Source organism: Microtus oregoni, unplaced genomic scaffold (assembly GCF_018167655.1).
Source record: "Microtus oregoni isolate MIOR12 unplaced genomic scaffold, Mior012 000009F_ref0000495, whole genome shotgun sequence".
NCBI classification, from domain to species: domain Eukaryota; kingdom Metazoa; phylum Chordata; class Mammalia; order Rodentia; family Cricetidae; genus Microtus; species Microtus oregoni.
Window position 1 is genome coordinate 19,879,139 of NW_024543068.1, and position 15,794 is coordinate 19,894,932.

The window sequence follows — 15,794 nt, forward strand, 5'->3', positions numbered from 1 at the left end:
CTACAGAGAAACCCTGTCTCGAAAAACCAAAAAAAAAAAAAAAATGTTTTAAGAACTTAGAGTTTTCTCAAAAGTGAGACATGTTTGCTTCTGGCAGGCAGCACCAATTAGTTCAGAGAGGTTAATGGGCATTGAAGAAACTTGTTAGAGAATTTGCTTTCAATGTGACAAGAGTAGCCATTTGGGCAAGAAATGCTCTTGCCTAGACTGCTTGATGGGATGTTGTATGAACTGGACAGGCAGGACCCACAGAAATGACTACTGAATTTGTCTAAAGAAGGTGAGATGATTCTTTGGGGTTCCTGCTTCATGAAAAGAGTCTGCCAGACATTCTGCAGGGCACAGAAGAAAGTGACTGGCAACCTGCCAATATAGGCGAAACAGCCTTTCAAATTTCCTGCTTCATGGGAGTCTGCCGGATACTATGGGCCAGTAGGCTGAAGATGATGCCCCAATATTACAGAAAAACTTTGGGTACTGTCCAGGCAGCGAGATGTCTCTGTCAATTCTAGAACTTTGGAAGTTGCTTACAATATACTTCCTCTTTATATTACATAGGTAATATATCTTTCTGGGGTCTTTGAAGAGTTGAAGACAGATAGTTACAATTATAGTTTTCCTTAGTTATGATAAAGGATAAATTGGATATAAAACTTTAGACTCACAAAGATAGGATATTATTTTCCTTAATTTGCCAAATGTAAATGGACTAAATATTGTGAAACTGTAATTCTTGCTTGATAACTGTTTTGTTACATATAATTTTACTATGTTAAAGTTAAAATCTTCCTTTTTATTTAGACAGAAAAGGGGAGATGTTGTGGTATGTCCTTATGGATAAGTGTTGCTTTTATTGGTTAATGGATAAGGCTGTTTTGGCCAATGGCTTAGCAGAGTAAAGCCAGGCAGGAAATACAGAGAGAGTAGACAGAGTCAGACAGACGCCATGCAGCTGCCAAAGGAGAAATATGCGATAAAACTTTACTGGTAGACCACAGCATCGTGGTGATACACAGATTAATAAAAATGGGTTAATTTAAGATATAAGAGCTAGCTAGGAAAATGTCTGAACTACTGGCCAAGCAGTGTTGTAATTCATATACTTTCTGTGTGATTATTTGAGTCTGAGCATTCAGAAAACAAATGAGCAGCCTCTGCTTAAAATACACAGTAATACATTAATAGCTACTGTTTTGTCTTGCCATTCCTACTGTAACAAATGTTAAAAGTAATCACAATGCTAGAGATAAAAGGAGAATCTAACATGGGTTCTTGCATCATTTCCTACTGTAACTCATGACACAAAGACATTGAGAAAGGCTCCAAAAATTATTGTCAGTTGCAGCTCTACTATGAGAATAATTGTAAACAATGTACTGCGTCTATGTACTAGTAAACTTAGCATTATAAAATATTTATATGGCTTTAGCAAAGATAGATTATTACATTTTACATACAAATTAATTTCAGCTCATTTCTATGTCAGGCCTCATGTCAAATTTAGTTCGGACAAGAAACTAAAAATTAACACTCAAAACTCTACAGCCCTGGTTCACAGAATAAAAATATCTGTTACCAAGTCCAACAACAAAGTTTGATCACCAAGAGGATCACCAAGTTCCACATGGTGAAAGAGAGAACCAGTTCCCACAAATTGTCCTCTGATCTCCACATGAAAATACTGGATTATCCATACCTACACACACACACACACACACACACACACACACACACACATATACACATATGCACAAAAAATAAAACATTTTTAAAAGTTAAAGAAGAAAAGCCCAGATATAACATACTTTCAACAAGGGAAAGAACCTATAGCCTTCAAAGTATTTTTATAAGCAATTACTGGCATATGACTAAAAACAGATATGCAAAAAGGCAAAAGGAAAAGACAACAGAACTTAATTAAAAGGGATCTAGAAAACATTCAGAATATAGCGGATACTTTGTATTAATTATTATTTTGTATATGAGTGTTTTACTTATATGTTTGCCTGCATGTGTACCTGGTGCCCAGAGAGGCCAGGAGAGGGCATGGTATCCTTGGAACCAGAGTCACAGAAAGCTGTAAGCTACCATGTAGGCACTAGGAATTGAGCTTGGACCCTTAGAAAGAATAGTTAATTCTCTCACCCAATAATCGATCACTCCAGCACCAAAGACAAACTTTAAAAAAATATGAATTTCCAAAGAAATTTGAAATTTCCAAGAAAGTCAACTAGATATTGTAGAATGGAAATATCAACCAAATATATAAATTTCTTTAACAGCAGAATGCAAAGATAAGCTGGACGATAACTTAGAAAATACATAAACAGGAAAGAGGAATTAAGTTAGCAAAGACACATAAGAAGCATATAACACTGCACAAAGAAGCTTTCCAATACCTGCATTTCCAGTTCTAGGAGGAGAAATGTGAAAGCACAGTTCAGGAGTCATACTGAAATTTTTAGAATTGAATTTTAAAGACATCAGCTCCCATATTTAAGAAGTTCAGCAAACTTCAAGCTGGATAAAAGCAAATCACGTTGTACCTAGGCGCATCACAGTCACTGATTAACATCAAAGACAAAAAGGAAAATGTAAATGCAGCCAAAGAAAAGAATTCACTGTGATGACTGCAGAATCCTCAACAAAGTATGATGATGGTTAGAAATCTCGACTGAAATAAGCCCACAGAAATGTTCTCAGGAAGGGAGGTCTTTTCCCTTAGGAAAAATAAGACACTCTAGTATTATATAAACTATTTTTTAAGTATAAAATGTGTAGAATGCTATTAAAAAACTATTGCCAAATTCTATACTTTTTCTTAAAAAGTATCTTCCAAAAATGAAACTTTAAAAATGAGAAAATCTGAAATAATGTATTGTTCTTTAAAACATGCATCATAAAAAATACTAGAAGATACACTTCAAGCTGAGGGAAACAAAGACATTCAAAATAATGAGATTTTAAAAGTTTGAAAATTACAAAATGTTTTTTATGACCTCCAGAGCAAGGCAAAAATACTAAAGATAAATGATAACGAAAAAGATTGCAGTTTATTGTATTGTGATACGTGTGTTGCATACGTGTGTGATACATGCATATGAACATGCAGGTGCATGCCCGTGGTAGACATCAGGCATCAATGACTCCCCCTGCACCTTTATTCCCTTGAGACAGGGTCTCTCTGTTTGGCTAGGCGGTTTCCTCCCTCAGTGAGCTCTTGGAATCCTCCTGTCTCTGCCACACAATGCTGAAGTGATAAGCCCACATAACAATGCATATATTTTCACAGGTGCTGGAGATACAAGCACTCTTACCACTGATAACCGTTAAAAGTTGGTAGAACTTGGCTGAAGAGACAACTCAGTGGTTCAGAGCAGCGGCTGCTCTTCCAGAGGACCTGGGGTTTGATTCCCAGCACCCTCTAGCAGCCCAGAACCATCCATAATACCAGTTTCAGAGAACTTGACACCTTCTGGCCAAGACCAGGTTCACACATGATGCACAGACATACATGCAGTCAAAATATTTTTTTTACGTTGATATAACTTACTGTGAAAAACAGAGTAACAAAAGACTACATAATTCAAGACAAAAACAGGAGGAGATGAGATAAATAGGGAAGAAATTTAGCAAGAAAAAAGACGTAAACCTGGTAACAGCTTTAATATAAATGGCTAAAATAATTCAGAAAGGTAGAGGTTGTCAGTCTGAGGGAAAAATGACGCGATGCTTTCCTATTTTTAACAGAAACACTTTAAATATTTAAATTTGTGCATGAATATAAGGGCACATGACAATTAAGGTTAAAAACACTAACCAAACACATATAAATCCTAGCCAAAAGCAACCTGACATAGGCATATTAATATTAAATAAATTAACTTTACAGGTGAAACAAGAAACCTGTGATAAGGGGCTAATGCACACAAAACAAGACAGTCCTGAGTAAGTATTCAACAAACTAAACAGCTTGATAAGATGAAAGAAAAAACCACAAATGAAAAGACATAGGTAACAAGAATAACTTGTTCTTAGACAACAAATGGGTTTTTAAATATTTTACATCTGCATAAACTCAGAAAACCTGATCAGCATAATCGACGAAACCTAGCAAACAAACAACATGCTATGGAAGATGAGAGCCAGTAACAGCAGACTATAGGTTTTTCTTAAGTGATCACCAGCAAAAGTCACTAACTAAGCCACAACATAAACTTCAAACTAAAATAATACAGAATATGGTTTTACTTTGTTGAAAAATAAATATATTAATTAATAATAAAGGTAAATAACAGAGCCCAATATGCAAATTACATAAAATAATACACAAAGATATGGTGCTAACAGATTGCAACAAAAATTCAAAAATATTTTTATTGGATGACAAAGAGAAGTTGACATTGTCAAAAATGTAGAACACAAATTAATTTAAAATGAAGTTTCAGGTATATACAGGTTGAACATTCCTAATCTAAAATGTGAAATACAAAATACAACAAAATCTAAAACTTCTGAACGATTTATCACTCTAAAAGTTTCAGATTTCAAAGTATTTCAGATTTCATACTCTTGGATCAGGGTATTCATCTGGTAAAGTTTATGAAAATATTTTTTTAAAAAAAGTACAAATCTATAACAGTTTCTGGTCCCAAAGATTTCAAATAAGGGGCATCCAATCTGTATTTCAAAAGAAGCTTTTACATCAGTGATCTAACTTCGCTAAGAAGGCTTAGAACAGCAAAATAAACCCCAAAGAAAGTGTAAGAAAGAAATTATCAAACTAAGAGTAGAAATCAATAAAAGAGAAAGCAAATGACAGAAAAATATGACAGAAAAAATACAGAACATAAAAATATAGAGTTGAGAGTCTTCTAACTCTACTATATCTAAAACTTGTGCTACCTGGATAGAGAAGAAACACAAAATGGAACAAGATTTTAGCTAAACAGGCAAATCATCTTGGATTGCCTAACCAAGAGTCAAAGATGTGTGCAGCCATAACCTTATACATAACTACAGAACTAGCCGGAAACCATCCTAAATTAAAAAAAAAATCAAGAGTAAATTGTTGTTTTAAGCTGTGATATTTTTTGGTTATACTATTTGTATTATATTATATTGTTGCTGGGTCCTAAAGGCTCCCTCCGGGGAGGAGGGTGAGAAGGCACAGCGTTAATGGCACAGACACCAGGAGTCAGGTAAAAGGCAAACAGCAGCCTCATTTATTCAGTAACGGGGAGAGCCTTATATATTCTCCTCCTAGGACCCAGGCTGTGTTCTGATCTGTTGACATTGCATTGTCACACCTCATTGGCTAAGCACGATCAGGGACTCTGACAATGCCTGTTGCTAGGCCTTCAGGCAGAATCCAGGTTGGCTCATCTCTCAGCCTTATAGGCCTTATCTTCCTATACTATATTATGAATAATATCCACATATATAATTTTGCTGATACATATTTGTATGTTTAAAACTCCAGTGTTTAAAAAAATAATAAATAGCTCTATTTTAAAAGTAGGCAATAGAGTTGGATAGACAGCTCATTAAAAGCTGAGTTCAGATGCTAGAACATACATAAAAAGTCAGGCCAGGTGAGTCTGCACATGCCTGAAGCACCAGTGATAGAGACAGAAAGATCACCTGGGATTGTTGGACACTAGCCTAGGCTTACTGGCCAATGTGAGCCTCTTGTCCCAGAACGAAAAGATAGACAAATGATAAAACAGGACACCAGATGTCCCTTTCTGGCCTCCACACGCCTCCACGGGCACATGTTCTACCTACAGTAAACATTATATGCACACATACACCTCCCCTCCACCACCTAACACATACACCAAAAAAAAAAAAAATGCCCATAGACTCAAATAACACTTTACCAAAAAACAAAGAAACAAACAAAAAATGAAAGTGGCATGTAAATACATAAAACAATGTTCAACATCCTTAATTACAGAAATAAACACTGAAACCTCAATGAGATGATATTACATACCAGTTTTAAAGGACGGCACAAAATGACTGCCAATAGCAAGCACTAACAAGGATGAGAGGAGTTAGAATATTGCTGTTTAATGAGTCAGGGAGATGGTAATGTGGGTGGTTGCATGTTTGTAGAGGCCAGAGGTCAACATCAGATGCCTTCTTCCATCACTCTCTGACCTTAATGAAACAGCCTTGAGGGATAATTTTTTTTCTACACTGTGAAGATGGTCTCTGCCTAAGGTGTCTTCGGTTTGGTTTAATAAAGAGCTGGATAGCCAATAGCTAGGCAGGAGAGAACAGGTGGACTTCCAGGGAGAGAGAGGAACTTGGGAAGAATCTGAGGCACACAGAATTAAGCCAGCGAGACATTGAGGGAATGGGACGTACAGAATGGAAGAGAGGTAAAGAGTCATGTGGCAGAAAATAAATTAACAAAATAGGTTAATTTAAGTTATAAAAGCTAGGTGTGAACAAGCCTAAGATAAGGCCACGTTTTCATAATTAATAAGACTCTGTGCCATTATTTGGGGACTAGTGATCCAAAGAAAGACAAATTAAAAAACGGTCTCTCACTGAACCTGGGGCTCATAAATTCACCTTGCCTGGCTGGCCAATAAGCTTCAGGGATCCACCTGTCTTTATGCTCCATCCTCACCCATCCCAGTGCTGGGCACATACTGCTGTGCTCATCTTTCCTTGGGGACCTAAATTCAAGTTCAAATGATGTGAGGAAATAACCAAATGAACCATCTCTTTAGCCCCATCAATCCAGCAATCCCATTCCAATTATTTAGAAAATAAAAAAGAACCCTTATGTCATAAGAAGAAAACAGACCCTTATGTCACATAGAAACTTATAGGGCAAATATTAATATTGACTTTGTTTGCAATTGTTAAAAAGTAGCAACTATCTAATGATCTTCAATACATAAAAAAAAATTATTTTTCAAAAAATAAAACCCCAAACTGTGATACATATAACTCAACACTAAAAAGGAATAAAAAAACATTTACTTGGAAATAAGAAAATCATAAAAATAAATATACATAAAATATTGATGAATCTCCAACATATTATGCCAAATGAAGATGTCAGACCCATAAGGCTATCCACTGCATGATTTCATTTTATGATACTCTAGAAAAGCAAACATACTGAGCAGGAGTCACAGTTAGGAGACAGGGACAGAATTTAACTAAAAGAAGCAATAGAATTCTGGAAAGATGGTGATGATTGATGATATCCCAGCAAAGATATCAGATGGCTCACAACTACCTACACTTCTAGTTCAAGGGGATCTGATGCCCTCTTCTCCACTTCATGGTGCTCACTGTGACCACTTGCCAAAACCCACAAACCTGTACACTGAAAGTAATAAATTTTACTGTCAGGAAGGTATGTGTATCTTTATAGCCATCAAAGAGATGGTACTTAATTTTCATCCAAATTTATCACAGTATCAAAAAACTAAAAATTGTAGTTGGCAAGTTAGCTGTTTTTAAAATTATTGTCCTGAATCTTAAAAATTGCCATTTCAGGCTTTGATTTGCTTTTTACAACTCCAATTTATATGCCTTTATTTCAAAAGAAATTACCTACTATTACATTTACCTGAACCAATATTCAGTCATCTGGCTTATGAATATATGTCTTACTATAAAAAATAGATATCAAACTGAGCACAAAATATTAGCTGAATTATTATAAGGAAAAATGTCTGAATGCCATAAAACAACTCCATTGTTCATGTTCTGGCTTTAAATTTAAAATGAAATCCCTCCCTTTAATCCCAGCACTCGGGAGGCAGAGGTAGGCGGATCTCTGTGAGTTCGAGACCAGCCTGGTCTACAGAGCTAGTTCCAGGACAGGCTCCAAAGCCACAGAGAAACCCTGTCTCGAAAAACCAAATAAATAAATAAATAAATAAATATAATAATAATAAAATGAAATGAAATCCCTGAGGATGGTATACAAACAGCCTTACCAGGAAAGTATAAAGAAAAGTCTGGGAAGACTTACTTCCCCAAGAAGGGAAAATAACTATGTATTTAATACTGAGATCATATGCTTATTTATAAAATTGTGCTCTTCTGTTTAGTCTGTTTCTAGATTGTATTTACATTTATCAAGTACATCAGCTCTTAATGGCTATTTCTACATTTTAACGCAGTTGTTAGAAATTTAATTTCAATGTACAAAAATAATGAAAGGGGCTTGAGACCCTATGAGGGATTAGAGAGATGGCTTAGACTTAAGAACAGGTTCTGATCTTGCCTTTGAGTTAACTTCCCAGCAAAGATATCAGATGGCTCACAACTGCCTGCACTTCTAGTTCAAGGGGATCTGATGCCCTCTTCTCCACTTCATGGTGCTCATGAGGACAAATCCACACACAGAAAGACATATATACACATAATTTTCAAATAATAAAATGAGTATTAAAAGAGACTATGGTAGCTTTTTATTTTATTTTGTTGAGGAACAACTCGTATTAATAGCACATTTTCCTTCATATAGCAAAAACAAGATACCCTCTGTATAAGAAAAAAGGAAACGGAAATATCAGTACTAAAGATGGAACATGGAAAAAAATCAGTGATTATTTAGGAGCCTAAATTATAAAAGAAAAAAAATCTTCTCTGGAAGAGAAGTCTCTCCTGAGACTTTTAATTAAGATTTTCTGGGTCACTGCTTTTTCTGTTTCCAGCTTAGGAAGATAAGACTTCAGGCTGTGTAGCTATACTGCCAGAATTCAAAGAAGGTTCTACCATTTGTTAAAAGTGTAACTTGGGCAAATTAAATTACTTAACAACCCTTACGATTCTTCATCTGTAAATGATTGAAAACCAGCACTAGAATCTCATAAAGATATCCTGAAATTCAGTAAAGTAATCTGTCTATGGCACAGTACCTGGCATATGACAAATAACCAACAAATGACAGTTATTATTAGTAATGGCTAAATCAAGAATAATGAATCACATACAAACTTCAGTGCAAAGACCACAACTTCCGATACCCTCCTTCGTGAACCTCCAATAAAATGATTCAATTCAAGAAATTACCGTCCATTATCTTATCACTGACCACTTAATTCCTTGATGAATAATCCTACTGTGACAGCATTTACCATCATCAAGCCAACGATGTGGCTTCACTTGTTTTTGTAAATATATTACTATTCAACATTATCTTCCATAGGCTACTAAAAGAACCTGAGGATACTCTGTGAAGCACCTGAGTTCTGAGAGCAATGTGAAATGCAATGTATGCAAATGGCAGAATGGGAGAACCGGGAGGTATCCTCTCTAATGCTCCACTTTCAATTCATGAATTATGTTTCTCAAAAAGTAATGTATAATTCAACTATATCTCAATGCCGCTTGCTGGTAGTGCCAATTATCACCTCTAATGCAAAAGTTTTCATATCTTCCTTTCTCGCCCTGCAGCTTTTTAAGGTGACAGTAAGCACTGTACACATGATCACTCTTAGATGTGAAGTAAGAGAAGCAAAGCTTGTCAAACAACTTGTAAACTTAGTGGCTGTGAGTTAAAGACATGTATAAATAGATATCACTGTTTATGTTTTTCATTTAAATCAGACTTTGGCTTTCCAAACAACTGATGTCTTTGAACAACTGTGTCACAATCTTTAGTAGACTAAAAGGAATGATAATAATTACCATGTTCCAGACACACTGTTCTATCTAACAATGAATTTTTGCTATTCATCGTAAAAGCTTAATTAAGAGTAACTAAGCCTTTCAAAAATTATGTCTTTGTTATAGTCCATAGAATAAAAAAATTAATATATACTAATTTGAATCATATAGCTTGTGTTCAATAGGCTTGACATAATTGTAAATGATACATTAAGCATATAAATACCACAGTTTTTATATACTGATTCATATGCAAAATAAGATTTATAGCCTTATCTACATTAACTATATAGATATCACCTACACTTTTTAAAAGCCTGCTAACATACTTAAAATTATGCAAGGACAGTTTGTAGAAATTGTATTTTTCAACAGCAGAATGAGGCCCTATACCTAAAAGCCAAGCACAGTATTACATCAAATCCTTCAGTATTTCAAACCTACCGGAGAGACTCAGCCATCCTCCTCAAGTCTTCATTTTGTTGTTTTAAGCGTTCCAGCTTTGCAAGAATCTTGGAGAGTTCTCTGCTAGAATGATCAGGGTGGTCATTATCTCGAACCAAATGACCACCTATATAAAACAACAAGGTCCCCCAGGCAAAAAGAATGAGCATAATCCAACGCCAGGAACCAGTCCATGGCCGCATTTTCAGAGTTTCAACTCCGTTCTCTGTCTTCCTGGAGCTCAAAGAAATGGAAACATTTTACTCCGGTTCTAGTTAGCCGCACAGGAAAAAAGGATTCTGTTGTTTCAACACATGATGCTTCAGACAAATGAGTCTCTCTGGTATCCTGTGGTGGACTCTTAACAAAAAGATCTTCCTGGTGAGGCAAGGAGGAAGCTCTCCCGTCTTGTGCTTTGTGGACTCTACATGCTGTGGAAAGAGTAAGAAATGGACTAAGTTGTTTAAGATATAGAAACAATGTAAACTGACATTCATGGAGTCCCAGAAAACCCCATGATAATTGTTCGACCAGGAGGCTGGCTTAAAGACAGTTTGGCTAAATTCGTACATTAAGTCAACCACACACATTAGCGTTCTACCTGACAGCAAATAGTTCACTCTAAGCCTGGAAGTCTAATTCCATCACAATTATTCTTTCTTGAATTGTTATGTAATAACTCATATTATATTGGGATTAAAAGATTTTATCTTTGAAAAATTAGCCAAAACCAATTTGGCTATGTATTTCAGGCTAATGTGTTCATTATCTAAAACAAAAACAAATTCTCAGCATGAGAGAATTCATTTCTACAAATTCTCATCTCTCCACCTCACTATTTAACTTGCAAACTGTCATTTTTTAGGATATATTCTCAAACTGACTTGAATTTTAGACAAACATAGGTTATCATAGCCATCAACAAGCTGGCAACCATGCCAAACATCAAAAGATTCAAATGGATAAAGCCAGACTTTACTTTTTCAATTATATTTAAAGCACTAATAATTACAGGGTTGGATATGATGTAAGAATATTATATACATGTATAAAAATGTCACAGTGAAATCAATTTTTCTATATGAACAAATAAAAGTTTCAAAATTCCAAAGAAAGCTAACACCAGTTAAACTCTTAAGGTGTCTGTGCATTTTAAACTCCAAATGTTTATTTCTTGCCAGGTGGTGGTGGCACACGCCTTTAATTGCAGTACTTGAGAGACAGAGGCAGTTGCCTCCATGAGTTCAGGGCCAGCCTGGTCTACAGAGCCAGTTCCAGGATAGACTCCAAAGCTACAGAGAAACCCTGTCTTGAACCACTCCCCGCCAAAGTTCATTTCTCAATCAGTATGCTTAGAATTCTCTTAGAAATAAAATTATCTTCTTCCCCCAAAGAGCATATATGAAAAATGTAACATAAAGTGACTGGGTAACTCTAAAGCTATGAAAGAAAAGTCAAATATCAAAGAACAAATACATATAATATATATATGTAATATATATATTATATATATATGGAACACATGACCACAAATCAAATTATCAAAAAGATTAAATAGAAAACCTAAAGAAAAGAGATTGCAAAAATCAGAGTTTAGGGCTACTATTAATTTTTCTACTTTTGAACCTTAATTTTTTTATTGATTTTAAATGAACAAAAACTCAAAGAGAAGAAATTCTCTCCAGAATGTCCTAGAAACCGCATTTATTTTGGTTTTTACTAAAACACAGAATGAGAGGAAGAGGAAATATACTCACTGACCATTATTTGAAAGCAAAATTCAAAAAGCACTAATCCCAAGGGCTATTTAATGTCTTGTCTACTACTTTAGTAACAGTGTTAATTGTGCCAGGGATACTGTTTGCTGTTGTTGAGCCCTACTGTTTTATCTTCTTCCTTTCTCAAAATTCTGTGCCTCTACATCTCAGCTATCCCCATATATCACTCACATAGACTAGAGTCTGTCTAATGGTTCTAGTTGTTTACCACCCTAGAGGTGTGGGGGTGGGGCTTGGGAGAAAGGAACCAATGAATGAGGTGGACTGCAGTCTCATCCAATAGTTAGCTTTATTCAGAGCATCAGACAATTTATACTGAGAGTTAAGAAGAATCACACAAGTGTAAAATCACAAGGACAAGCTGCATGTGGCAAAAAATATGATTTTCCATAAAAGCATATAAACAAATAACAATAGCCAGTTGTAATCAATAACCTGAAGTAAACTCACTCCTCTCCACTATACCTGGGAGGGACATGAAAACATAGTCCAAGAGTTTTGTGTTTTTAAAGAAACTGAAGCCACAAGACTCATCTTTCTTTCTTGAAATTTTCTCAAAAACACTCGGAATTCCCGTTGCATAACTCTACTTCTGGACTAGATTCTAACCCAGGTGAAGAATCAGTGAGGTCTACTTTTCCACATATATAGAAACAATGCAGAGACCCTGGGATTTCTGATTAACATAAAATTCTAGTCTGGTGGCTTAAGCAATGGATTCAATTTAATAATTCATTAAAAACTGAAGCTAAGACATGTGAGTTACTAATACTTTGCTATAACAACTTATATACCACTGAAAAATTCCATCATACCACATGCTGAAACTATTACATATCCTAGCTATTTTCAAGATATTAGGAGATTAGATAGATATGCAAAGACACAAACAAAAAAGTACAACTTTATATTTCCCTAGACTACTATAATAAACAGCAAAACAAAACTTTCAAAAAAGAATAATTTAAGCAAGAAGGGATAAGAAAATAGGCTGAAACATTTTACTTGCAATTATACTATAAAGTATCACAATATTCAAAGATATGATTTTAACAATCAAATTTTTAGAAACATATACTTTTTTTATAGAAATACACTGGATTTGATAAACCAGTATTCAAAATATCCAAGGTATTAAATTACTATAGTTGAATCAAGACTGATATTATATAAACTATAAAATATAAATTATTACAAAAGTAAAATATGATCATGTTCTTAATTATTAACATTATCTTAACTGTTTTTGAGACATTGTTTCTCAGAATTCTAGAGTTCTTAACAAGTATTTTTAAATCGAATCAACAAAAGAACCAAGTTGAAGAATTAGTATTTTCTTTTTTTTTTTTGCATTTTTGTTTTTTTTTTAATTTATTTATTTATTAAGGATTTCTGCCTCGTCCCCACAACCGCTTCCCATTTCCCTCCCCCTCCCCCGATCAAGTCCCCCCCCTCATCTGCTCGAAGAGCAATCAGGGTTCCCTGACCTGTGGGAAGCCCAAGGACTGCCCACCTCTATCCAGGTCTCGTAAGGTGAGCATTCAAACTGCCTAGGCTCCCACAAAGCCAGTACGTGCAGTAGGATCAAAAACCCACTGCAATTGTTCTTATTTTCTATGTAGTTTTTCTATCATGATTTAAAGCATATCTATTGAACCTTCCCCCCATCTGCTAACCATAGTGAAAGCCTAGTTGTTTTCTTGTCACGTATGAACTGTGACTGCCAAAATATAAACACCGTAATTTTGGTCATTTTGTTTGCTGCTGTCTCCCAAGCACTTGGAGCAGTATTTGCCATTTAGTAATCACTAATGAAAACTTATGAACATGTGAATACATGGACTGTGTCACACATGATTTACAAAGAAACTGAGCATATAAGCTACAACTACATTTATGTCAAACTTTAGACAGCAAATTTGAAATCAGAGAGCACTATTATAAGCAAAGTGGATCAAAGATAAAAATCATTTGTAAACTTTAGGATTTACTTTTTCAACATGCTATCTTACAATATACTGAAATTTTCTTGAAGTAGGTTGTTTTCCTTTTAAACGTTTATGATCTTACTCCTATTTAGAATCTCATAATACTCTTCTTCTGAAGGATATTAACTCAATCAAAATATGGCAGGCTTTCCCTGACAATGTATTTGATGAATAATACTAACTTTTAGAAGCACACCCAAAGTGACATACTTCCTCCAAAAAAGGCCAAACCTCCTAATCCGTTTCAAATACTACCATTCCCTGATGACTGAGCAAGCAAATATATGAATTTACAGGAGCCATTCTTATTCAAACCCACAGCAGGTACACAGATCCATGCATGTGTGGAGGGCAGAGGTCAACATCTGGTGTCTTCCTCAATTGTTCTCTGCACTGATTAGTTTCTTGTCAACATGACACAAACTAGAGTCATCTGGGAAGACGGAATCTTAACTGAGAAAATACAACTGTAGGCAAGTGCTCCTGGGGTACAGACAAGAAAGCAGACTTAGTAATGTGTCTGCTTCAATTCCTGCTGCCAGGTTCCTGATGTGACTACTCTCAGCTAGAAAGTGATATAAAATCTTTCTTCCATAAGTTGCTTTTGGTCGTGGTGTTTATCACAGCAATAGAATGCAAACAAAGGCATTAGCTGTCTTTTCCTTTTTCAGACAAGGACTCTCACTGAAACTAGATCTGTAACTGGTTACACAAACTAGTCATGCTCCCCACAATGACAGTCATGGATTCGCCCTCTAAACTGGGAGCCCTAATAAACTCTTCTATAAGTGGCCTCGGCCATTGTGTCTCTTCATAGCAATAGAAAAGTAACTAAGAAAAGTCCTGTGATAAGTAAAACCTTGAAAAAGTGGTAGTAGACTAAAATATTTGATTTTCAATGAGCAAAAGAAAGATAATATTAACTAGAGTTTATAAAATACTTTACAATTCTTGAAAACACTTAAGGATATTATCACATAATGTTCACCAATACTTGAGTCTACAGAATATCATTCCAATTTTATAGTTGGGTAAGCTGTTCATATATTTTATAACCATGACTGATTTGAGAAGTTTGCTCTTCACACTACATAATATTACCAATCAAATATATATGCACACAAGTGTATATGTACACATACAACTCAGTTAAAAACTGCAAACGTTCACATTTCACTTCAGCTTATTAGTACCATCACTTTACTTGTTTTGTGTGCACACAAGTGTGAGGAAGCCAACAACTGATCATGTGTGTTTTTCTCACTCACTCTCCACCCTATTTTGTTGTGTGAGGATTTGTGCTCTGTGTGTGTGTGCTTGTGTGTATGTATATGTTTGTATGTATGTTTGTGTGTGTGTGTGTGCATGTGCACATGTGTGCACTGGCCTATTCAGGCACTTGTTAGGCCAGAGGCTGACCAGGATATCTCCCTCTGTTGCGGGAGCTCCTTCAGCTCCTTCAGCTAATAGCTGCTGAGATACTAGCCCATTGGGGTGTGGTCTCTCTCCTTTTAAAAAAGTGGCCACTTCCCTCTGCTCTCTCTCTCTCTGGCTTCCCGCTCCTCTTCCGGCGACTAGGATCCTTTCCTGATTGTGCAGAGGGCTGTTGTTTGGGACGGTGATCTGTAAGTTTTCCCCTTTAAATAAATAACCATTCTATTAATTATAATTCCAAACTGGTGTGGGATTCTTTGTGACTTACACCTTCATCCCTCAATCTCTAACAATTCTCTCCTTATTTTTTGAGATAGGATTTTTAATGCAACTTTGAATTTGACATTTTGACTACACTGGCTACTGGAGAGTCTCTGGGATCTGTCAGTTTCTGCACCTCAATGCTGGGGTTATAGTCACTGAAAAAAAGAAACTTGGTTTTTACATGGATGCTAAGGATCTGAACTTAGGTCCTAATGCTTTCAAGCAGGCACCTGAC

General features: G+C 35.6%; 1 protein-coding gene across 4 annotated transcripts in view; it reads right to left on the bottom strand.

The window, feature by feature from the left end:
- Fut8 (fucosyltransferase 8) overlaps positions 1 to 15,794 on the bottom strand; it is a 210,528-nt gene that overhangs the window by 104,495 nt on the left and 90,239 nt on the right. For all 4 annotated transcript variants that reach the window (XM_041658252.1, XM_041658251.1, XM_041658250.1 and 1 more), the window contains one exon: positions 10,096 to 10,526. In XM_041658252.1, the coding sequence (XP_041514186.1) occupies positions 10,096 to 10,298 (203 nt within the window). In that variant the 5' untranslated portion in view covers positions 10,299 to 10,526. The remainder of the gene's footprint in view (positions 1 to 10,095; positions 10,527 to 15,794) is intronic.